Source organism: Molossus molossus, unplaced genomic scaffold (genome assembly GCF_014108415.1).
Source record: "Molossus molossus isolate mMolMol1 unplaced genomic scaffold, mMolMol1.p scaffold_m16_p_12, whole genome shotgun sequence".
Lineage (NCBI taxonomy): Eukaryota > Metazoa > Chordata > Mammalia > Chiroptera > Molossidae > Molossus > Molossus molossus.
The window spans coordinates 35,045,105-35,071,591 of record NW_023425347.1 but is presented as its reverse complement, the minus strand read 5'-3'; the positions used below and the strand labels follow the sequence as shown (position 1 = coordinate 35,071,591).

Sequence of the window (26,487 nt, the reverse complement as noted above, 5' to 3'; positions counted from 1 at the left end):
CTCCACCAGGAGCACAAGTTCAGACTCCAGTACTCATTTGCTCAACTCACTCAAACATAATGCCTTCTGGGTGAACACTAAGTATTCCCTGGCTGTGACCTTTGGAAAAATTATTTTAGAGCTCAGTAGTTTTGTATTTTCCTTTTATTATTATTATTATTATTAATCGTCACCTGAAGATATTTTTCCATTCATCTTCAGATAGAGTGGGAGGGAGAAAGAGAGAGAAACATTGATGTGAGAGAGACACATCGATTGGTTGCCTCCTGCATAACCCTGTTCAGGGCCAGGGACTGAACCAAAACCGAGGTCTGTGCCCTTGGCCAGAATTGAACCCATGACTCTTTGGTCTGTGGGCCACGCTCCAACCGCTGAGCCAAACCAGCCAGGGCTGTATTTTTCTTTATATGGGTCTTACACCTTTCTTCTTAAGATTGTTCTAGGTATTTTATATAGTTTGCTGCAACTGTGGGTGAAATTCCCCCTTTAGATCTTCCCTCATATTTACTGGCATATTAGTAACTTCTTGTGAGCTAGTGTGGACCTGGGTGAAAGGACAGAAGGATGTTCCCAAACAGCTCAGAATAGACAGCCATCATCCATTAGGCAACATCAGAATTCAAAATGACCTCGGACCATTAGAGAAGTGTGAGAAACAAACAAATTAGTAGTGAGTACGGGCAGGTACCACACGAAATAACAATGACAAACCAAAAATAAGTCAGAGAGGTACTTTTGCTATATAAAAGCACGTCAGCAAAATACGTAGGGTCAAAGTGGATAACTAGCTGACCATGACGAGCCATGAAGCACTGCCCTCCTTCCTGACCTGCGAATCGGCCTCTGGTAGGTAAGGAGCATCAGGCCCGTGTCCGCTGTGTTCAGTGCTAGTGGAACCTCTATCAGGACACATGCTGATTCTGACAGCCACCACCAGAGCAATGCGGAGATCTTAGAACCTAAGTAGGCAAGAGAACTAAAACGATGTGTATAAAGTAAAAAAAAAAAAAAGATTAGAAAGTGGAATTATAAAAAAGATAAAGGCCCTTTAATGACCGGACAGTAACCAACAGTAGCTATGTACACTGATGGCCAAACAAGACAAAACAGGCTTAACCTGCAACTTGAAGTCATGCCATAAACGGCAATGTTTTCACACAGCAGATTTAGTAATCATTAAAATGGCTGTCAAATTTTCTGCTCTAAAAGTGTAACATAGTAAAATTTTTCTCCTGTGCTGCTCGGTTCTATAAAACTGACAACTTAAGTGATCTCAGGCTGCTTTTGAAGATGCTAGTGGCTAAGTTATCCACGGCTAAGAAAGTAAACAATTCACCATATTTCTGAATACAAACAAAAGGGCTTTATAGCCCAGCTAGCGAGTGGCTGGGAAAGATTAGAATGTTTATCTTACAGTGCTCAGTGGGAGAAGGACACAGGGTGTTTATTATATCCAGCAACCATCCAGATCTAGTCTGTGCTGCCTGCTGTGTTTCATAGAAAAAGACAAGGAGAAGCAACTTCGAAGTACTGAAGGATCTTGTTGGATCAAATACAAAGCTATCTCTTAACCAGCTCACACAACAGGCAAAGAGACTCCCAGCAGCTAAGAACCAAGTCTCTAAAATGTTCAAACTAATACAGGTAGAGAGGGACAAATTCACTTAAAAGAGGTTTGGGAACATCGTATGTGAGTTTAAGGTTAGTATAACCTCTTAGAGAAAACATTAAGCACTGGTGGGGAGAGACAACAGCAGTGCTAAAGATTATAGTAGAGCCTAAAGAATTACTCCATGTTGCATAAAAAGAAGAGAGTATATTTTTTTTATACTCAAGCTACCCTAGGTCAGTACTGACATTTTTATTCTCCTTCTAGACCTCCATGATGACCATTACCCAGTTTTTGGTACTTACCAGTATATTTTTCCTTTCCCACAATCCTATATGTTCTTTCTTTTGTAATATGCTCTCTGAGATTTATTTTACAATTCATTACATTTATATTAATGACCGCTTCCTATCATCACAAAGGGAAGTTAATCTCTTGCAAATGTGCAGACATATCTTCTGATACCATTATAATTAACCTAGTTTTAATAACAGGAAAGAAGCAAAAGAGAGGCCAAATATCATAGACATGTCATTTGGGCAGCTTTGCTAGGAAGCTATAACTTTGCACTGAGTCCAGCGGAGGGAAGATAGACAGATGCCCAGTAAAGTTGGGGGGACTAGCAAAGATACTTGTCTGTCAGTCACACCTGGGAACAGGTCATTGGCCAGAATAGGTGTGGCAACTGCAAGGGCATGAAATTTGGGACATTTAATCGCCTAAACAAAGTTCTCTCTCTTGATTTCTCTTGTATTCTCGGTTCTCTCATTGCAGGGGACATGCTCTCTTGGCTCCCTTGCATTGGCCCACATGGCCCACAGCCATGTGGCTCTCACACACAAGGACTAATGGACTACAACTAGCCTAATGCTGAATTGGACCTGGCTGCAACATGGAACGGAAACTCTGAACACTGACTTAGTTTTTAGCTCTACTAAATCCCCAACTACACGTCTTCTATAAGTGGACTAAGGAAAATGGGACTTTGGAAACCCTGAGATGTAATTCCACACAAATAAAAATGGTTCATCCACCCATGTGAGTCTCAGAAAATTCTTTTTCTTGGGGTATCATAAGGACTCCACCCCCAGCATCCAGTGGGAAAGGGGATACTGCCACTTCCCTGATAACATATCTACAATGCTGACTCTTTAATGTAAAGGTGACTCTTCCTAAATTGGCTGTTTCATTCTTTTCCCACTTTACCTATGTCATTTCTTGACCCATAAGTTCTACACTAGCAGTGCGCAGCAGTGATACTAGGTAAGACTGGATGAGAAATTAGAAATTCATGCGGAAGAGTCCGTTGAATGCTTACAGAAGTAAACTGTATCTAGAATACCTATAGTACAGGGGCTTACGTTGGTGTGGGTTGGGATACAGTTAAAACTGTATTCAAGTTCCCATCGAATACAGGGAAATAATACTTTTTTTCTTTTTATTTCATTTTTCAAACTTTTCAAGAGATGTGCTCAGAATATCAGGTTGATGCTGACGTGACATAGAGAAAGTCTTCCGGTTTTTGCTTCCTGCTCAGAATGGATCTATAATGGATAAATTACAGAACAAGTCAATGTGTCTTTTCTTCATGGGTAACAGTGGCACAATTTTGCTTATGTTCACAGGGAGTCCTTGGTTTGGTGTGGTTTAGGCTTTAATAGTTTTCAAAACATATTATAAAAGCTCCAAATTTTATAGTTAATAAACAGTAACAAGATAATATTTTAGGGCAATTTTATTTATTTATTTATTTTTTATTTTTTTATCCCCACCCGAGGACATTTCTACATGTATCTTCAGATAGAGCGGGAGGGAGAGAGAGAGGAAGAGAGAGAGAGAGAAACATCGATGTGAGAGAGACACATCGAGTGGTTGCCACCCACATAACCCCAACCGGGGCTGGGGACAAACTGCAACGGAGGTATGTCCCCTTAGCAGGAACTGAACCTGGGACTCTCTGGTCCGCAGGCCAATGTTCTAACAGCTGAGCCAAACCAGCCAGGGCTTTAGGGTGATTTTAAAATGATAAAAATAGTGTGATATTTGATAGTTCAATGAAATCTAAACCAATTGGATTTGAGTCATGAGCTTTGGTTTATAATTTTCAGACTTTTGAAAAACAAACAACAAATGTGATTAGATAAAGCTAATATTTATGCCCAAACTCAAATATAAAAATGCTCTCTGAGAATATATTTCACACATTTTGTAAGTCAAGATAAAAAGCAAAGGGTTTTGCACACAGTTTGACCTCAAGTCAATCATATTTGTTCCTTCACTCTCCTACTATGAGTCAGGAAATTCTACATGTCATACGCTGCTGATACAAAGATAAACACTATGCATTTCTTGTCTTCCAGAAGTTCACAGCCCAGTTGAATAAGCATGTAAACAAAATAATCATAGGACAATGATAGTGCTATTACTGAAGGCTGTATAAAGTACTCTACTACATAAGAGGACTCACTAGCTGTGCCCACACAGGGGTGGAGTCTCAGAGGTTTAACAGAAGATAAGAGAGCACAGAGTGTGAAGGTCCATTGGGGTTGACACCAAAGGCAGGAATAGCAAGAAATTATTACTCTGAAAAGTTAAACCAGATCACAAAGGGCCTTGTATATCCTGCAAATGGATTAGACTTTATCTGGGAGGTCATTGGGAGCAACCTTAGAAGAAGTGACAAAATCTGATTTACATTTCTACTCCCAATGGCAATGTGAAAGATGGATTGCAGAAAAAGTGAGGCTAAAGACAGGAAAGCCTTTTAGGGGGCTATTTCAAAAGCTCAGAAGAGATGACAAGCATCTAAGGGAGAACCCTGAGGCAATGGCAAATGAGGATTAGGAGAAGAAAACTAATCCCAGTCATGTTTGAAAAGTAGGTGACACATGACTAGGTGACCAATTAGATGAGAAGTAAAACATAGAACTGGGGACAATTCCACAGTTTCTGGTTTAACCAGTGAGGTAGCTTGTGGTGCCATTAACTGAAGTAGACAATGTAGAAGGAAAAGCAGATTTAGAGAAACCAATAAAAATTAACTCGGTTGGAGATATTTGGGGTTTGAGGTAGGAATACTTGGTTGTTCATTAGAAATATTGTGTTGATTAGGTAAAATATTTGAGCAGGGTACATATTAGTATAGGAGTAGGTGACAGCCTAATTACTGGGAACTGATGAGTTGGCCCAATACACCTGCGTGATAAATCAACCACAGCCCTGTTGGTAACTGTGGCATTATAGTGGTTTTATAGAGATGTGTTCTCAGCACTCTCCCCTTTGAATGACAGAATTTCTGAGGATGGCAATACTTTAGGTACTACTGTTTAAACTTTAGTGTGTACAAGAACATCCAGTAAGCTTGCTAGAATGAACAGGCCTAGACTCCATGCCCCCCCCCCCCCAAAAAAAAACTTTGACTCTGGTGTTATGGAAGGGGACTCAGAAATCTGTATGTTTAAAAAAGCAAGTCCCGGTGTTTCTTGTATATAATAAATTTTGAGTTCTTTTTGAAGATCTATTTTTTTTTTTAAGAAGAAAAAAGTAATCAGAATTTTACATATGTGAATTTTGCCTCAAAAAGTAGCATGTGTTTAACTTGAATCAGATTGTTTCTTTTGGTTTTAAAGTTCATGATTTTAGTCACATCCTAGAGATGATTTTTTTCTGGAAAAATTTATAACAAATACATTTGCCTGCTTTCCATTGTAACAGTGTATTTCCCTATGCTTAACAAGGGAAAAAATCTAAATTTAAAAACAAAATAAGCAGTGAAAAGCAACTGGTTTACCAATTTGAAAATGACTAATTATAATGTTGGAGTCATTATGCTTAAAGGGAAGGGTCCTGGACTGAAATTCAAAAACCTGTCGTACTTGACATTAGTACTGACTTTGAGGAAGTCCTCTGAAATCTCTGGGCCTTCATTTCCCCGTTTATCACAAGAAGGAATTAGGCTGGAAAAGCCTCATAAGGTTCTGGATAAGATTGATGTGTCGTCCTTTAACTTGTATATTTGGTTGAACCAAATGAAAATGATGATATTTAGCAATTTTGACCTATAAAAAATGGAAATTTCATGTTTCAACATATCTGGGATGGAGCTGACCCATCAGGCACGACCAGTCCAAGAGGTCCATACAATTCCATCTCACAGTCAGCTTGCTTTATTTTCTCCAACAACTGCATAGTTTTTCTTTATGGCCACAAGCACACCCACTTTTACATCCTTCAGGCTCTGTGATTTCAAAGGGCAATAACCTTTTTTACCTCTAAAATGAAAAATCCTGGAGGACTCAGATTGACACAGCTTGGATTATACCCTCACCTCAGTCAAACGCTGCAGTGAGTACTATTATTCGCTGGAAATAGATCACCTTCCTACCCCAGTGACCAGAGAATAAGAATAGTGTGAATGGTAGCTTTTAGTCCTATAAAGGAGGTGAACAGAATAGATATCCTCTACCTGTTTCTACGTCTCTGGGTGTGTTGTGACTTAAAATATACTTTATTCATTGAAAGGAGACATGATTCACCTAAACCAGATTTGGATTCAAATCTTTGTGGCTTGGGGAATTATTTTCCTCATTTGAATCTATTTTCTGATCTGAAAATTGTATTATAAATACCGTGAAAGGTTATTATGATTATAGGATATCATGTGCACAAAACTTCTTTAAAAAATGTAAAGCACTAAAGAAGTTAAGGACTTTCATTCCATGAGCATTTATTGAGTGCCTACTGTTTTCTTTTTATGAGCTTTCTTAGATGTCGGGAATATAAAGATGAATATAATATTTTTGTAACATCATATAGGATCAGGATAACATCTGTATGTAAATAAGTTCAGTACATCATAACTTTTAAAAAATCTTTATTGTTGAAAATATTACAGATGCCCCCTCCCCCCATCATTGATCTCCTCCTCCCTGTCATTATAACTTTTTAATATTTGACAATTGAGTCAGAGAGTACAGTTTAACAAATGCAGGGATAGTCTATATATTTTAGAATAGAGATATTACCCAAAACTTAAGTGTAAATTAAAAGTTTGCTTTTACACTTCTCTAGTAATTCATAAGGAAGGTCAAGTTAGGTTAAGGGATCTAAGGTTAAGTTAGAATTTCGAATCAAAGATGGTGTTGCCAGAGATGTGGGCTCTGGCTACAAGATTTGTACTTAAAAACAAAAACAAAAACAAAACAGAAGGAATCTAGGCAGTCAGGTGTAGATGCTAGCTCCAAATAATGGGGGCAGGAGGGAGGTGTCTAAGACAAAGTGTTTGAGAGAAGCCAGAAAAGAATTTGTGGCTAATGTGGATAAACAGATCCTGGAAGCAGAAAATGGTGCAGCCATTTTTGTGGGTATAGGTCATTCGAACAACCTGTGATTTGTGAGAATACTTAGTATGAGATATTGTGAACCCATGAGATATATTGGATACCCAGACTAGAGAAGTGGCCTTAGGAAAAAAACAAAAGGGATGAATGTAGAAAACATTAATGAAGTAATAAAAAGACAAGACTTGGCAATTGACCATGAATGAGGTGAGAGGCAGTAGAGAGGTGGGAAGCAAAAGCAATTATCTTTGGGCTGAGAAGAATAAAAATATTCTTCATAGAAATAAGGCAACCTGGCAGTGACACTATTTTAAGGGGAAAGATAATGTGTTTGGCTCTAGATAGTTTGAGTTTGAGGTGAATGTTAAATACTCAAGTGGAAATATCCGAAATATTCCATAGATAATAGGAGATATGAGGCTGAAGTTAATGAGAGAGGTCAAAGCTAGAATTCTAGATTGGAAGTTATCTCTCAGTGATGTAAGCGGAAGCTGGAAGAGTAGATGTGATCGCTAACGGAGGTGCCCCAAAGACTAACTGTAAGGATGTCTTTTCCCTTGACTGGAGGGAGACATTAAATTATTGCTGTGGACTAGTGATCATTTATTGCCTGTCATCTGAAACACAACAAACCAGGGATACTTGGTTTGAATTTCACAGTTAAATTACTTCAATTAAAAAATTTAAATATACAGAGTAAGAATAGTTGAATACTAGAGAATTGCTCCTAACTTGTATTATAAACTAAATCTAGTATCAGGTCCATTACAATATTGTCAGTCAATACTGAACGACTAGGTGGTTTTCACATAATTTTCCCTTAAACTTATTTGAGGTATGTTTTTCCAAGAATAATTTCAAGATCCTATCTGAATTTTCTCAATTTTATAGATTGTTAGACTAATAAAATATGCCTTTTCAAACATAGTGTTAAAGACCTTAGTACACTGTGTGATCCAAAATACCTGTGCTAATGTTTAGCTGTATAAAGAACATTATGCAAATGTTTAACAGAATAAGGAAGTAGGGTATCATTATTAATAATGATTTGTGAATATAATTAGAAATGAGTGATTAGAAAAAATACCACAGTAATAAAGAGTATATTTCAAAAGTAGTACACCGGGGATATGAAAATAAGCCCTTTATATGTCCTTTACATACCAGTAGAACATGCATATGATATTCCTGCTTATGAAAATGATTTAAAATGAAAAGATAGGGATAAAAGAGTCATAATGGTTTCCTAACTCCTCTAAGTACTTTTAATATATTCTATCTATTATACAAATTTAAATAGACTAGTGATCAAATAAAATATATTCCCAGAGGAAGCCTGGAATTTACATAATGGTTTCCCAAATCCTATTTTTCCAGTAACTGCCTCATGCTTTTTGTTTAGTCCCCGTACATGTGTTCTGTCTCAACCCATTAATGAATGGATTCTGGTGTTCAGAGTTGTATGAATGAGTGTTAACAATAGAGAGCATAGATTCTGGAACCAGACAACTTTAAATCCTGGTTCTTCTGCCTCTCAAGCTTTGAAGCCTTGGGCAGTTCACTCAACCTCTCTGAGTTCAGTTTTCTCACCAATAAAATTAACCAGTAGTATGTACTTACTTTATAGGATTGTTGGGAGAATAAAATATAAAGCATCTAGAAGAGTACTTGACATAATGTTTATTATAAAGTGTTGACATAAGAAATGTATTTGATCCATGCAAATACACACACACACAACACATGAGTTAGGTTTGTTGTACGAGATGGTTGGGTCCAGTAAGTACACTGACCAATGCAAACAGGTGGACAGAAAGGTCCAGTAAGTACACTGACCAATGCAAACAGGTGGACAGAAAGAGAATCTTCACTCCAGTATCAGGGAGTTAACTTGGAACTTAGAGCTGGTATAGGTCCTCTGGAGGAAGATAAAATTGAACCTGCGTTTTATTTAACTTCTAAGTTCTACTATTGCTTTATCCTCTTTGATTCTTTGTTCTTGACTGTTTTACTCTTTGTGGTTCAATTAAACAGATGCCAGTACTGTCAGAGAAATACAAAATAGTGCAACAAGGTAAAAACACTAAAAAGGAAATTGCAGAGGCAATTTGAACTAAAGCTAGAGTTCAAATCTTAAATACATTGCCTGCCTGAAATGGAAATGAACTTTCTTTTCTGTACTTTGGCTGATCATGTTGATCAGATCCATAGAAGAATTCAAATTAAGAAGCAAATGAAACCCTAAACATTCCCTTAATATTTAAGAAAATTAAATTTGGATTACATGTAAACAAATTAACAACTGCTGGACAGAGAGAATTGAATAAGTCATCCAATTAATCTAATTCTAATATATACATCCATCTGAAAATTCTATTTTCAATTTCTAAATGTAGTAAACAGGTATTCTATTTTTAAAGTTGAAGTGGAGAAATGACTTAAATTTGACTGAAAAATGCACAGATCTAACAAAAGGAAGAATTTTAAGACTAATTCCTGGGGGAATTGGATTTTTCTTTTGAAAATTTTAAGGTTAGGACTGTTTTCTTGGGATGAGTTATTAGGTACAAACCATCTTAGAATTAAAGATTTTTTAAAAGTATATATATAGCCCTGGCCAGGAAACTCAATTGGTTGGAGTGTCATCCCAATATGCAAAGGTTGCAAGTTTGATCCCCAGACAGAGCACAGAAAAGAATCAACCAATAAATTCGTAAATAAATGGCCAACTAATCAATGTTTCTTTCTCTGTCCACCCCTTCCTCTTTCTCTCTGAAATCAATCAATAAATAAATAAAGGAAAAAAAGAATATGTATGCATGTATATACACATAATCCAAACCCTAAAATGAATTGATGCGATAACTGTGTGACATTACCCTTATTCTACATGTCTTACTCGACCAATCCATTTCAAGTAATTTCTAACTATGTGTGGTAAAGAGGAGGTAAGTAAGGGAGGACAGGGAGCCTATACCAGGGGGTAAAATGATGGTGTATTGAGAAGCATATTTTGCCATTTATAGATATAACTGCCACTTGTCTACATGCTATTCTCCATCAGAGACCACATCAGTATCACAGCAAGTGTAGAGGAAATGAATATGTAGAAAATCCTCACTATCACACTTCAAATCTTTCCCAGGAATGTCTTATCTTTCATTCATTAACACTGCCTTAGGCAAAGAATATCTTTGTATGAACTGCCTACAAATAACAAATCAAATCTTTAACACTTCAAGTTAGCTTTATTTTTCATAAAAGTCTTTATAGCTTCTGGCTTCACTTTCCTTTCAAAGAAAAATACATGAGTTGACTTTATCATTATAGTTAAGAAATTTAAATTCTTTCAGCATATAAGTGATAGGGCAAAGCCCAATAGAGATTAACTTTCACCTGGTACTAGGTTAAGTGAAATAGGTGTTAATAAAAAAAGATTCATCAGAGCTGCTATTACTAGAGTTGTTAGTCAACATCACGAAAAAGTGGGAGGAGTAAAATTCATTAGAAGGTTAATAGTTTTAGAAAGGCAGCTCAAAAGTGGAAATTAGAGGTAATGTAAAATCTGTTAATCAGCAGACTCTAAGAAATTATTTGCTTTATCATTCTGTTAACTAGACTCATATAATGCTAAACCAAGAAGTTGAAATGAGAAAATCCAGCTCATCTACTGGTTATATTAAACAAATATAGCTCTATTTTTATATTGCACAGTTATACCCAAATGATGTCCACATAGTGACTTTTGACATATTATAATCACAGCCTAAATGATATCTGCAAAAAAATTGAAAGTAAAAAATGAGCATTTATTTTCTTTTGATAAATCTGTTTTTGTCTTTATTCACACATTGATGAATATATTATAGTGAATTTCAAATTTTAATAAGGTTTGATCAGTATCAAAGATTATAGTATAGTTGACTAATGTAACATTTTATTAACTGTCTCAGTAGAAAGTGTTTTTGAATTGTGTTTCAAGTCAGGAAGGAATGTATTTCTTAGGTGAATAGTTATTTACTCCAAATACAAACTTTATCAGCATAAGAAAATAAAGAGGGTACTGATGATATAGGCAAGCCATTACCAATATTTATGAAGAATTTCTTTAAAAAATATATTTTTATTGATAATTTGAGAGAGTGGAAGGGAGAGGGAGAGAGAGAGCAAAACATCGACCTGCTGCCTCCTGCATGTCCCTTACTGGGGATCGAGCCTGCAACCTGGGCATGTGCCCTGACTTGGAATCAAACTGGCAACCTTTCTCGAACCAGCAACCTTTCTCGAACTGGCAACCTTTCAGTGCCCAGGATGATGCCAAACCAATTGAGCCGCACCAGCCAGGGCTGAAGAATTACTAAGACAAATGTAACCTATAACAAAATTAAAAGCATGTCATATTCTTTTGAGTAAAAGCCCTTAAAATATGGTTTATACCTACAGTAGGTGGTAATAATATCACTATATCTACAATACTACATATTTTAATAAAAACCCAATTTATAAGGTCAGTAATTTTTATTTTTTGTTTTAGCACATGAAAAATAGAAAGTGTTTTTCTACGTGGCAAATAAACTCATAAGAAAACTCTTGAGTATCTTCTCTGCAGCCCCAATTTCAAGTCAATAGATTAAATGTCCACATTGTTTGCAACTAAGTCACAGCTGTCTAAATTGCTTCAGAAATGTTCAGCAGATTGCTTTATAGCAGGATAACACTGTTTGAACCATGGTTTCTTGAATACATCTTGCTGAGAGCTTATCTCATTCAAGTGATGAAGGCAGCTGAAGCATGGTGTTTGAATCATCCACATTTTGCTCTAATAAAGAAGAACTTTAGGAAGCTGTAGTTGTTACAGGCAACACAGTAAAGCAATTGAAATGTGAATCTCATATTTTACACCATTCAAACTGCTTGCATATGTATGTGTGTGGTGATAAGATACTTTAAAAATAAAATTTCATTTGGTGAAAGGCTTACAGTAAAACTGTAAAAGCAATACACAGATCATGTGAATTACCAGCATATAAAAATAAATATGCAAATGACTGTAATACTTGTTTCCAAAATAGTATCTTTAATAAGAAACCCTTCATAAGAATCTTTATAAAGTGACATAGTTTAAAGTTGTTATCAGTGCTTATAACTAGCTGTTATTTTTAATTAGAACTTACACATCTTTTCAGCCATACCTTAATAAGCTATATGTATGAACATGATAAATGGTTACATGTATGCTTTAATTATAAATTAAAAAATTATCAAGCAAGTTCTCATCAAGTACTTTCTACTCATAATAAGCTTTACATATATACTAGATTCTGTGAAGATTATAGAAGTCTGATATACTATTTTATTTTCACTCAAGAAGTAAATAATTATAAAAGGTCAACTTTGTAATTGATCAGTTTAGAGAATCTAAATTAGCTATTACAGAAGAATTCTATCAATGGCAAATTTGAGAAGAGGGCTTATCTAAATATCCAGCTTGGAATGTATGTTCCAGTTATCTATTGCCATGAATACCTATTGCTCTCCAACCCTTAAAACAAACAAACCATTTTATTGTGCTTATACACAGTATGGTTTGGGAATTTGGATGGGGGCATATATGGGGTTGTTTGTTGTTTTCCATGAGGTCTGTGGCCTCAAATAGGATGATTCCAACAGCTGGTGACTTGAATGAATGGGGCCTGGAATCGCTGGGATTGGAATATTTACCAAGATTGTGTCTTCACTCGCCTGTCTGGTGCCTGGGCTGGGATGAACTGAAGGCTAGCTGGTACTATTGACAAGAACACCAACATACAGCCTTTCGGTGAGGCTTTGGCTTCTCACAGAATGGTGGCGGGATTTCAGAAAGCTCCAGCTGAGAGGGACTATTCGAAGAGAGCAATCATTTTAGTGTGGGAAAGCTTGCTAGGAGTGTCAAAGAACTTAGTCTTTTTTTCTTAACTGATAACAATGAATATATTTATTCAAGGCCCTAGAGAATGTGGTGGTTACAGATTGGAAGCTTATATTTTAAAGCCTGAGAAGCAGAACACTTTGGTGATTGCAAAAATCATTGACCTATAAAGATATGTGATAGATACTGTGAACTGTCCATCAAAATCTACCCTGTCCCTCTTCTTCACTAAAAGAGTTGTGGCTAGGCTCGACTAGTCAAAGAGCACATTTCTCAGCCTCATTTGAATTTAGATGTGGTCAGATGATGACATTCTCACAACAGAATTGGGGCAGAATATGTGTGTTAACTTTGAGTCTGGGCCTTAACACGTAGGACTTATGAACCCCAGGCTCTTTTTCACTTCCCACAAAATAGATCTTGGAGTTCTCTGACCCAGCTTCAATCATGCAGTTAAGAATGACACCATCACCCTGGCTGGTTTGGCTCAGCAGTTAGAGCGTTGGCCTGCGGTCCGCAGAGACCCGGGTTTGGTTGCCGCTAAGGGTACGTACGTACCTCGGTTGCAGTTTGTCCCCGGCCCTGGTTGGTCGTGCGGGTGGCAGCCACTCGATGTGTCCCTTTCACGTCGATGTTTCTCTCTCTCTCTCTTCCTCTCTCTCCCTCCCACTCTATCTGAACAAAAAAAAAAAAGAATGACACCATCGTGGATGGTAGACCAGTAAGATAAAAGAACGTGGGTCCCTAGATGACCTCATGGAGCAGAGCCAGTCTAATCACTGGGATTGCTAACCTTGTGCAAACCTTGTGAGGAGTAACACATTTGTGTTCTTTAAACCATACTGTTTGGTGTCTGTTTTAAAAAAAAGTTTAGCTTCACCCTAATTCAGATGGTAAATATGCATTACTGAATAACAGCTGGGAGCTTAAGAAATGATAGAAGGAAAAGCCACCTCCCTGTTGTTCCAAATGCATTAAAATGCTTGGTATGGTATGGCCAATATTGAATTCTGTGTACCTACTGATATGTGTGTGTGTGTGTGTGTGTGTGTGTGTGTATGTCATTTTACAGTTGTAGAAGAGCTTTCCTCTAGAGCAGCAGTTCACAACCTGTGGGTCGCGACCCTTTGGGGGTCGAATGACCCTTTCACAGGAGTTTCCAATGGTCTTAGGCACCGAGACATCGCTCCTCTATCCGTCACCAGGCAAGTCCGCCCACGTGCAGATACACCCATATACACGAGGAACTGTATTAAAGAGTCGCAGCATAGGAAATATGAGAACCACTGCTCTAGAGGAAGCACTAGTAGCAAAATATTCATGTTTTACATAAAATTTTTCATATCTATATTCCTTTTCCATATTGACAAGAATAGCCAACATTTCTCATGTACCACACCAATGTTTCACTTGAAAAGCCCAGCAGCTTGTAATTATTTTGGCATGGTAGTAGATCCTAAACTCTGGAAACAAAGAGATCACACTCCGATATTTACATGCACAGAAACTGTACTAATCCAGAATCATTAGAGGCAGCCATATAAGTTAGAACAGCAGTTCTCAAGGTGGGGTTCAGAGAATCTGCAAAGTCAGACCTATTTTCATAATAATATTAAGATGTCACTTGCTTTTCCTCTCTTATTCTCCAGAGGCTGTGAGACATGGGATGAGGTCATCACTCTGTTGGCTAATAAAATGAGCTTGAATATTCTTGTGTTTTAAAAATTCTTCAGTTTTAACTTCTAATACAGTAAACATCAGAAGATATAACTTATATAACCAAAAACTCTTTGGAGTTTTAAATATTTTTTTAAGAGTATCAAGGGGTAATGAGGGTTAGAATAAAAAGTTTAACTTCTCAATGGTGGTTAAAATATACTTCCTTTTTCATTACTTCAAATACATAAAATTCAAAATATTATCATTCACTTGGTTATGTACTAAGCTTGAAAAATGGTGTTTTCTGGTGTCCCTTTCAGAACATGTACATTTTGAGGAGAAATTTCCAAACCATCTTATTTGGAATAACAGTTGAGAGTCCGAAGAATCTAAGTATGGTTAAACTGTAACAGCCTGGGAAAGGAGCGGGATTTCTTGTTAATCTACTAATGGGGGGGGGGGGGGGGGGAGAGGTAGTCTCAGATTCAAGACAAAAGGCATCACATCCTATAGTGTCACCTCTGTTAAGTCTTTGGTACCAAGTTAATGAATTCATAAATTCTGGAGGAGAGTGGTACTGGGGTAACTGGTCATGAGTTGAGCAGAACCAAGGGACACAGGCAGTGGGGAACTGTTTGTGGAGGGAGAGAAAAGGAGGCAAGCATGTGTAAAGAACCCATTGGAGAAACTGAAAAGCTGGATTAGGGAAACAGAGGCTCTTGACTTTAGAGGCCACAAAAGTGGGCATTTAAGGCTAGCTAACCTAATTTTCTGAGGGACAGTTATCCTAAAATATTTCTGGAATACATATAGTACCACACCCACAGACAACATCTGCTCTTAAGAGATATCCTACTAGGCCACATAAGATTTATGTAACCTTGTTAGTGGCTTTAAGTCTAGTGGGAGAACAAGACTGTGTTCAAGACTACACAAGGAAACGTAAGTGTCCAAACAGACTTATCAACAAAATGCCTTGGAAGGTTCATACTGGGTTTACTATATACTTATTGTTTATAATTTGTATATTTGTAGTGTTACAATCTTTTAGGAATCACAAGTAGATTGACATAGAGGGAGTCATTGAATGGAGACAGCACTAATTAAATTGTATTGCTGGTCCTATCTGCTTCTACCCGATAGCCACTCTTTCTATGATTCTCACTTTGGCTGAATGGCTTAGTTAGAGCCCTTTGCTTGAGAACACACACACACACACACACACACACACACACACACACACACACCGATTTGCTTAAGCAAAAAAGACATTAGGGGAACACAGGGAACCTAGAAAGAAACAGAGTATAGAGCAGCTGAACTTCCCACAGGCTGAAACCAGTAAATGATAAGACATCAGGAACCAACTCTGCTACATTTCTTCCACTACCCTGGTGCCACATTGTCTCTCACCTTTGCTTCTCTTTGCACATCAGTACACCCTCTTATCTTTTAAATCTTATCTTTTCCAGTTTCAGGATCCTAAAGTACTATCTTTTTTTTTTTTTCCTGACCTGGAAAACTGAAATGACCTTCTAATATTCTCTCACCCCCAATCTAATCTTGATTACTTCTAATCTGTTGTTTTGTTCACCATGACCAGATTCATTTTTTAAAAATGGAAAATTTATTTCACAGTTTTTCTTTGTCCCTAGGATAAACATCAAATTCTTAAACATGGTGTGGAAATGGATGATTATACCTCCATTCAGTGCCCTTTTTGGTTTCCTTCTCTGTTGAAGGATTACATAGCCCTGCCCCTTGTTGCTTTCAGGCATGGCAAAGGTCTGGCTGATGAAAATGGAAAGAAATGTAAGCACTTGCTTTAAGAACCAGTGGGTGACTTACCACTTTTCTTTTCCTTCTGCCATGACAATGGCAATATTCCAGATAGAGACTGCTCTGTCAGCCTGAGTCCAGTGTGCAGATGACATGGAGTAGAGTCAAGGTGGGCATGTTGCATGAGAGATAAGTAAATCTTACCGTGGGCCACTGAGATTTTTTTGAATCACTTGTTACTGATCATAACCTATCCTATCCTGATACACATTGTTTATAAGCTCTTGCTTATTGCTCCATCTCTTTGCTATAGCCCCACTAGCCTTTCAGTACTTATACAAGATGCTCCCTCCCGTCTTAGATCATTTATCTATGTTATTCTCTCCCCTTGGAAAGTCTTTGACACCTGTTTTTGCTCAGTTAATATTTACTCACCAATGAGATTTCAACTTAACTGTGAAGTACTCAGGAAAGGATAGCCTGATCTGTGTTCAAAGTATCCTGAATTCACCTTCTGTCATTATGTCTCTTTAAACTATAAATTCCATGAAGGCAGAGACCACGCATCCCTTGGTCAGCACTGTATTTCTAGTAACAGAAAGAACTTTTTTACTTTTCAAAGAGTTGTTTTTTCTGCATCTTTGTAAATATGGAAGAAAATGGCCATTCTAGCCCCAGAACCATAACACCTCCCACTCCAGGGCCACCGACTGATCAGCATTCCAGTGTTCTATTTCCAGACTCTTAGAAACAGAACCTGATTGGGTTCGTGTTCTCTCATGGTCCACTCAGTGGTTACTGAAAGATCTGTCAATCAGAATCAACATGGCTACAAAGACGTGTCCTCTGGGAATAGGGGAAATTCTCAGTCAAGGGGATGTGGTCTGAGAAATCTCAGAAAGTATCTGCTACAGTCACTACAAATGACTCTACTCTTCTGTACTTTTTAAAAATATTCTCAAAATTATCCTCATAGAGCACTCAAGGGGACAATCCCTACAAGGGATTTCTTAAGAAAAGAGTGGTGATCAAGTAGTTCTAACTCTGTCCCTCTGAGTTTGGCCTCTCCTTTGGTAGTGATGGACTTTGATCACCACTGCCACTTCACTGTAATCCCTTGGGTGTAGAGGTTTACTCTTCTTTTTACACTATCTTAAAAAAACAAACAAACAAACAAACAAAAACAGACAAAAATCTCTTCGATTCTCCAAAAAGCTTTTGGGATAAGCTAGAAATAAAAAAAAAAAAAAAAAAAAAAAAAAGTACTACCCTGGCCAGGTGGCTCAGTTGGATGGAGCATCATCCTATACATCAAAAGGCTGCAGGTTCAATTCCTGGTCAAGGAACATACCTGGGTTTCAGGTTCAATCTCTAGTCGGGATGAGTATGGGAGGCAAAGATCAATGTTTCTCTTTCATATCAATGTTTCTCTCTCTCTCTCTTTTCCCCTCTCTCTAAAATCAATAAACATATTCTCAGATGAGGATAAAAATCAACACTTTACTAATATTAAGGAAGAAAAAAAGGGATATAAAAAAATGCATGGTGCCCTGGCCGGTTTGGCTCAGCGGTTAGAGAGTCGGCCTGCGGTCCAGGGAGACCCAGGTTCGGTTCCCGCTAATGGCACCTACCTCGGTTGCGGTTTGTCCCTCGCCCTGGTTGGGCTATGCGGGTGGCAGCCACTCGATGTGTCCCTTTCACGTCGATGTTTCTCTTTCTCTCTCTCTCCCTCCCACTCTATCTGTACAAAAAATTGAAAAATGTCCTCAGGTGAGAATTAAAAAAAAAAAATGCATGGCAATAAAAGAGTGTGACTCACAAAGTAAAGTTTTTTGACCCTTTCTCCAGCTATACAGATCTTTTCTTTCATTTTTTAAATTAAAAAAAAAAATTTTTTTTTAATCCTTACCCAAGGATATTTTTCATTTATTTTCAGATAGGGTGGGAGGGGGAGAATGAGGGAGAAACATCAATGTGAGAGAGACACATCGGTTGGTTGCCTCCCGCACCACCCAGACCAGGGCCGGGGACTAAACTGCAACTGAGGTACGTGCCCTTGACCAGAAGCGAACCTGCAAGTCTGGATGAGTGCTGACACTAACTGGTGAGCCAAATTGGCCAGGGCTTTTTTCATTTTAAAAAGCAAAATAGAAGATAACACTTTCTATCTAATTTTTGTTAATTGAAACTATTTCTATATGTTGATTTCTAATTTTTAAAGACCTATAAAATATCTATTAAAAATGTTTAAAAGATTTCTGCATAGTGATACAATCCAGATATATTTGAGGTCTTTAGCTTTTTATATGTACATGCATAAAAAAAAACCTTTCATCTTTTTTTATTGGTAATATAAATTAGAACACAACTTCAGGTGATCTATACTTGGGTTTCCCTAAAAGTATTTGCAAATAGGGACTGAATATAAGTCATCTGAATCAACATGATATGGATTTCCATGAAACCTTTCTCAAGTGTGCTTCATTCTGATAAGTATGTTACACGTACTATTACTTCCCCCACCCTGCCCCTGAACGAAGACTGTAAGATGGGTAGTAGCTTTTAGTTTAAATTAAACTAATTTATTGTTTAAACCATTATATTATTTTTCTCTATTTATAATAATTAGTTCGAAAATTCCATGGTGCTAAAAATGTGTTTTCTGTCTTTTATCTAAATTTATTTTTAAAAGGAATGCTCACTGACTGTATTTCTAGGTCCTTACACAGGTAATTTTAAATTCCATCATTGTTAAGTGCCTACTATGTGAGTGTCCGCCATCAAATCCATTCTGGAATAAGGCAAGGCAAAAATAAACAAAATACATCTGCATGCATTTAATGCTACTGAATTGTACACTTACAATTGTAAAGATGGTAAGTTTTGTTATGCATATTTAATCAAACAGAAATTATTTATGTATATATATCTGAATGCAGTGTTCCCCCTAACATTTCATGCCTACCATTTAAAACTGCATTACAGTGGTTTGGACAAAAGTGTTTCTCTAACAGACTCAATCACTTCAAGGAGAAGAACTCTTTTTTAATCCTCGTTGTTAACTCCAGGGCCTAGAACACTCTGTCTGGCTTTTGTTACCAGGGAGAACATTTGTAATCTGGCTTTTCCAAGTGTTGTCATTTCATATATTTTAATTACTGTCTTCAACCAAGGCAATGCATTAAACATATAAGTAGCTGTAAAATTTTTTAAATACACACCAGAAAAATTCTTTATCACACATCATGAGTTGGAGTTCAGAAAATGTGGTCACAGAACTCTAGACCTTCAACAAATGTTTGTCAAATTCATGCATGATACTTGAGAAGACAAAAAGATAAACATTTAATGCCAGCATCAGTCCAACAGATCTTACACAGTGTAAGACAAGTACATCATGGTACACATAATTCTTAAGAAGTATGCCAACCAAGCCATTATTGAAGAGGCTATCAAACTAATAATCCCCACCCCTTTCTCCAAGTAGCTTTTAACAAGGCCATTGTATTTCGGCCTCAAATAATCTAAAGTAGGCAGTTGCCTAGAATATCCATTCACTGCTCAGACAAAACAAAAGCTACCTTTTGGCCACATTCCTGAATACTATACAGTCACTTTTTAAACCCATATTTACATATTTAGCTATGTTACTAATAGGTTAGCTTGGATGTTTACTACACCAAGGAGAGTTGGCTTTTTTCCATTCGTGGGGTTTATCCCGCCCCACCTCCTTCAGTTGAAATTCAGTTAAAACAATTCAAGAAGCCAGCTAACTAAATTCTAAACTCTGTTCCACAGACAAAACCATAGTTCAGCGCTCAGGAAAAGGTCTCTCTCAACGACTGGGCGTTAAAAATCGCCAAACGCTTACATTTCTTAAAAAGTACAGACCACACCCCAGCTGAGCCCTGTGCACCTTACTGGCCCGAAAGGCGCGCTGTGGGTGGGAGGGAGCAAAAGGCAAGATGAATAGCCCGGGTGGATGGGGGAGCGGGGGAATAATCTATAAAGTTCGAGTTCGGAAACCCTTTGTATTGTGGAGGTTAGAAAGGGGACCGTTGACGTTAAGCCTGAACTTCAGCAGGAAAAGAGAAAGTGGCCTGGGGGAATAAAGCAAACAAAACACAGCCAGTAGGTTTCCAAGACGAGCGTTCGCAGTGGGGGCCGCTGAACCCAGCAGGAGGACGGGCGTGTGTGTTCCTTCCTCCTCCCGCCTCCCGAGACGCGAGCCCAGCTCTTTCCCCTCATTTTCACCCCGTCGGGGTCCAATGGCCGCCCCCACCTCGGAGCCGGGTCGGAAGCCGCTCCGCCCCACTCGGGGTCCCCTCCGCCCCACCTTTCCCGCCCGGCGGGAGGCACCGACCCGGCCGTCACGTGTCCTAGCAGCCGCCAAGTGAGGCCGCTTTTGCGACGCAGTGACAGCTAAATGGTGCGACAGGAGGAGCTTGCAGCCGCGGCCGCTGCGCCCCGCACCGAGAGGCTTGAGGCGGCTCCAGGCGTCGCCCTGAGGGAGCGACTGAGCGGACGGAGCCGGGCGCAGGAGGGCGGCGGCGGCGGCGGGCGGGCGGCGAGGGGGAGCCCGCTATGAGTGCCCTCGCTCCCCGCCGCTTTCCATGAACCGGGCGAAATAAGCCGCGCCTCCAGCAGGGGCTGCGCCTCCATGAATCCCTAGGTTTTTTTTTTTTTTTTTTTTTCCTTTCTCTCCCCGCTCCTCACCCCCTCCCCGGGTCCCGTCCCGCCTTCTCCCTGCGCGAGCGGCGGTCGCGTCCAGGTGCGGAGTCCAGAGCGCAGTGCAATGGCGTCCAACCCCGAACGGGAGATTCTGCTCACGGAGTTCCAGGTAAGGGCCGCGGCCCGGTGCACCGCGCTGGCGGAGCGAGAGGGGGCTCCGCCGCGGGCTCGGGGCCGATGGGAGCCCCGCGCCGCCGCGCCCCTAGCCCGCTAAGTGCGGAAACTTGGGGATGTCACTCGGGAGCCGCTTCCTTCGGGAGCCGGACCCTGCCCAGCCCAGAGTCCTGGTTTGCCACCGCTTTCATGACCTACCAGAGGGACCCCGTCTCTGCCTGCAGCCGGAGCCTGCTCGCTCCCGGTCCCCGGAGCGGCCAGCTCAGCGCCCCTCCCCGGTGTCAGAGCCGCGGGCTGCCGCCCCCGCCGCCCCCTCCCTGCGCGGCGGCCCCGCCCCGCCGTTCGCTGGTACTCGCCGCTCTCCCTGCTTTGAATGACTCCCAAGCTGCTCTCTCGTCCCTCCTCTTCCCTCCGACTTCGCACAAAGAGCGCCCCCATAACTTCCAGCCCCCGGACAAGTTGTGTGTGTGTGTGTTTCTTTTGAACGTATCTCACGAAATGCTGGCTTTAATTCACCAGCCCACTTCAGGTGACTGTGTTTCTTTCCTCTAATGGGAGGGCTGCGTTTTTTTTTTTTTTTCTTTTTTACGCAGTGCTATCTGTGGACCCCCTTCTGAGCTACTCCGTGCTCAGTTTCGGAAGCTTGCAGGCTGATGCTTTTCAGACTTTCATTTTCCCTCCCGTTGGAACAGCAGAGAAAAAGCTACAGAAGTTGTTTACAAATGAGAAAGCAGTCGACTAAGGGGAAATGCTAGGCACCACATGCCTGCAGGAGATGAGAACAAATTGAGTCCCTTAATTACTTAGCCCATGTCGAGTAGCGATATTATTGTTTCCCTTTTACAGCTAAATATTTGATGATGCAGGCACGATTTTGTTTTTCGGTGTCTATGATGTACAGGGGTACCTATGCTACCCTGTTGGGTTTATTTTTCATTACTTGGGAGTTTTCCAGAGATGTTTACCTCTGGATTAAAATGTCATGCCTATTTTTTGACTTAAACTTATTTTTATTTGTTTTAATGTAGTTGTCTTCTATAAAAGAAGAAAAAATGTATACTTATATTTCTTTAGTGCATTGGGCAGTTAAATTTTTTTTTAAGGACTGAGTTTAGTCACTGCAGAATTGATTCTTGATGTTATCTAAATTAACTATTGCAACTGCTTCTAATTTTTTTGCCTTTCAAATATATTTATCGCTAAATCTCTGCACAAGCTTGGTTTTTTGTGCAGGGTGTAAGCTTAAAAGTTTTGTTATAATACTTGACATTTCCTCCACAAAAATAGAGATTTCAGCAAGGTATAATAATGAACTGTTGCAAATTTGGAATCCTTTGGAAGTGCAAAGCTGAATATATCATTGAACATGTTGCTATATAATATTTTAATTACTCTTAGCTTTTTATAAGGACGACTTAAGCATACCACTTGCTAAATGAGTGGAATTTATTGTTTTATTAATTTACATGAACTTTTAAAATGAAGTTTGTTTGAGGCACAATCGGAAATGCATTCCATTGCCTAGTCTTGAAATATGACTAGATTCCAGTTCAGAAAAGGTCATGAAAATGACAGGAACATTTTTCTTTGAATGGAGTGGCTTCAGAATTATAAAGTATTTGGCATCCTTATTTTTATTTTATAGAAAGTTGGCAAAGTAGACACTTATTTTGATACTGGACCTGAAAACATTTTCATGTGTATTGAAATATATAACATTTGGGGACTTTTAATGAGATCAGTTCTGAAAATAACAAGGAAGCAAGTTAGAGAAATAAGAAATTTTTAATATGACTATTTAAAACATAGGACCAAAGTAAGGAAACATCTAAGGTTAGACTTTTAAATAAACTAAAATGTAACCCCTCCAGAAAAAAGAATAGGTTTTATTAAGTGTTACCTTATAGCTGTCATATATATCCAGCACATTTTTTTAGTGTATTGGACTCCCATTTCCAGTGCATTTGAACTTGATCATATTTATTAAAATAATTGAGAATTTATTTATATCAGTAAATGGTGATAAAATTTACTGATAAGTAAGATAAATGGTGATAAAATTTGTCTCACCAAGCATATTCATTTATTCAAACATTTTATTATTTCATTGGGTCAAGAAACTGGTATAGAGTAGCTAAATGTTTATCAAACTTGCTGGTAGATCCAGTTTTTTTTTAAAGCTTGTAAGTTTGAATTTACATTAAAAAGTTATTTAGTATGATGTTTGTAATACTTCTCTGTTAAACTATATTGAGTATTTAAATAGTAATTTATGTTCCAAGTTTTTTGTTTTGTTTTTGTTTTTTTTATTCTTCACCTGAAGATATTTTTCCATTTATCATCAAACAGAGTGAGAGGGAGGGAGAGAGTGACAGAGAGAAACATGGATGTGATGGAGCCACATCGACTGTTGCCTCCCACACCACCCGACCAGGACTGGGACAGACCGCAACCAAGGTACCTGCCCTTGGCTGGAATTGAACTCAGGATTCATTGGTCCACAGGCTGACGCTCTAACCGCTGAGCCAAGCCAGCCAAGGCTATGTTCCAAGTTTTAAGACTTATGTTTAGTAGTTAAAAACTTACTTTGCCACATCTTGTCTCAGGAATACTTGTTTCACTCTGAAAGTTACATGTTGCCTACTTTTAAAGAAATTGATATTTATTTAGAAACATTATATACCCAACATTTTAAAATTATTTTTCAAATTATATTGCAGCATTTGAAATACTTTGCTATTTGACCTGGAGTTGGATTATCATAACCTTTGGTTGTGGAAAGACAAAACAAAGAAAGTATAAAACCACAGTACTTTGTCTTGTTAATTACTATAATATTTCTACAGAGTAATGTTTAAAGTACACATAAATTTTGTTGGCTAGAAACTTCAAAGTGTAAGGAACAATATTTATTTGCTATAGTAAAAAATAAATTAGGCTATTTAAAAATATAAAATTAATTGACAATTTATAATTTTTATTTTTTATAGCAAACTTCTGTGTTCTCTCTCTCTCTCTTGTTTAAATTTGAAATGTAGTGGGAAACTTAATGCAATAGTTTGTGAGGCCAAAGAAATTAAAGTTTATTTTCAAGGAAACTGGATTAATGAAACTATAAAGAATCTTAAAATGAAACTGTTGGCAAATTTTATAGAATGCAGAACCACATATTGAGTAACATACTAATAAAGTTACCTCGTCAGTGAATGGAGATTCATCTTTATCAAAATGTCTGATTAAGTGCTGGGAATCTGAAATTCCATTCTCAGCAGAGTTTATTTAGGTAGAGGTGATTTGTTCAAGTGGAGTTTGTCAGCCTTAAATTATAGGGATTCATTACAAGAAACATTTATTGAGTACCTATCAAAGCTATATTGAAAGATTATAGATGACAAGATATGGTTTTCACTTTCTAGAAGAGAGTACAAATAACATTTATTGATTATTTACTGTATGTCAGACATTGTAGTTGGTACCCTGTATACCTTATTTACTTTACAGTAGTTCAGTTAGGTGGGTGGGTGCTACTTCCATTTTACAGATCAAGAAATTAAGTTCAGGGATGTTCAGTAAATTGTTTATGGTCACGCTATAAGTCTGAGTTTGAATGCAGATCTATATGTTTACCCACTACACTATTCTTGGCTGCCACAGTTCTGTGGACCCATAAATGTCTTGCATTTCACTGTGTAAACTTTCTAAAAATTGGCCGAAAACTTAACAAGAGTTAACTTTAATATAAACTTCATACTAGTTAGGCTCCTTTATAACAAGGAAAAATGATTTTCACATTCCTCCTATTTGGTAGTCTATAATTTAGCAGTGCTTTATTATTGTGAATAAGGTGTGATATTCTGCAAAGAATAACGGTACCAATAACTTCTGCGAGTTTTCTTCATTTAAAAATTACTGTTTCTGATGTAAGTTGTTAAATGTTTGCCAAAAACCTTCTAAAGATTTTACATTTCTCTGCAGACTATCCATAAAATAAACTTTGCTTTAAAAATTTAAGCTTATGACCCTGGCCGATTTGGCTCAACAGTTAGAGCCTTGGCCTGTGGACTAAAGAGTCATGGGTTCAATTCCTATGAAGGGCACGTGCCTTGGTTGTGGCTCGGTCCCCAGCCCCGGTCGGGGTCATGCATGAGGCAACCAATCGATGTTTCTCTCTTTCTCTCTCTTTCTCCTCCTCCCACTCTATCTGAAGATAAATGGAAAAATATCCTCAAGTGAGGATTTAAAAAATATTTAAGCTTATGCATAGCCCAACTATGTGTTTGGCACTTTGTAGTTATTTAATACATTGATGAGAAAAAAGGCTCCATTTTTTACCTAGGATGAGAAATGTCTTGACTGTTCTAAGAGAAGTTGATTATAATCATTGAAATAAGAAATTATTTTGCTTTCTGTAATTTACATTTCTAATCTCTTATCTTAAAAATATGTCCTTGACAAGTTCAAAAGGGATTTCTGCACTAGTTATATTACATATACATATAGCACATTGCTATTTTATTCATTTGATGAGAAATTAGGAGGTGGTATCTAATTTTGCAGTGATATTGGAAAGGGGGAGGTCTCTGTGTTGGGAGGATTAAAATTTTAGGGTGGGTTGGAAGAATGTAGTATGATAAAATAGGCAGGATGGTTACAAGATTTTACAATTTTTTCGAGTTATACATGTTCATTGTAGAAAATGTAGCAAAGCACAAAAGAAAAGAAAATGTTCTCATAGTTCTCAGAGATAACTGACAAACTTTTCCAACATATAAGCCCCATGGGATTTAAGTCTGTTTCCTCTTTTCCTCCCCTTTTTATTGAGATATATTTAATATACAACATTGTGTAATTTTAAGATGTTCAACGTATTGATTTGATAGTTTTCATCCCTTTATCTCATTTTACTTACTAGAATTTTTAAAGAGAAATTAGATTCATTGAGTTTTAATATTGAAATTGCTGTAGGTTGAAAAAAAATGCCACTAGTTCTTAATATGCAGATCTAACTAGCTTTAATGATTTTTTTTTATCTCAAAATATTTTGATTTTGAGTCATTATTTTGAGATAGTTGAAAAGTAAGTGGTGAGTACAGTATGGCCTTAATAATAGGCAATGATACATAGCATCAACTCTAACAATAAATCAATACAATGTGGTTTTCAGCTTAGATTTGATTATTGGTACTTTTAAAGAAATCTGCATACTTTATTGAATAAGGCATATCTTTAAATGCCAACTTTTTATTGACTATGTGGGTAAACATCTCTGCTGAAACTGGTGTTACAACGTGATGACTCAAATGGATCATGTTTTTCTGTCATTTCTAATTAGTATTATAGAAATTAGT

General features: G+C 38.0%; 1 protein-coding gene and 1 long non-coding RNA gene across 4 annotated transcripts in view; one reads left to right on the top strand and one right to left on the bottom strand.

Moving 5' to 3' along the window:
• Nucleotides 1-8,823: 8,823 nt before the first annotated feature.
• On the bottom strand, nucleotides 8,824-21,411 carry LOC118626027. Of its 2 annotated transcripts, none has more exons than XR_004958834.1 (6): nucleotides 21,338-21,411; nucleotides 19,516-19,614; nucleotides 16,730-16,882; nucleotides 16,364-16,425; nucleotides 12,670-12,827; nucleotides 8,824-8,991 (listed from the first exon to the last, which is right to left on the bottom strand). It is a non-coding gene; the product is annotated as an uncharacterized LOC118626027 (long non-coding RNA). The 2 variants fall into 2 exon arrangements; XR_004958835.1 differs by lacking the exon at nucleotides 8,824-8,991 and adding an exon at nucleotides 11,182-11,321.
• The window catches only part of PKN2 (protein kinase N2), a 125,723-nt gene continuing 119,983 nt past the window's right edge, over nucleotides 20,748-26,487 (top strand). The window contains exon 1 of one of the 2 annotated variants that reach the window (XM_036255203.1): nucleotides 20,748-21,134. In XM_036255203.1, coding sequence (XP_036111096.1) covers nucleotides 21,090-21,134 — 45 coding nt within the window. In that variant the 5' untranslated portion in view covers nucleotides 20,748-21,089. The remainder of the gene's footprint in view (nucleotides 21,135-26,487) is intronic. The other variant, XM_036255202.1, reaches the window with a different exon arrangement.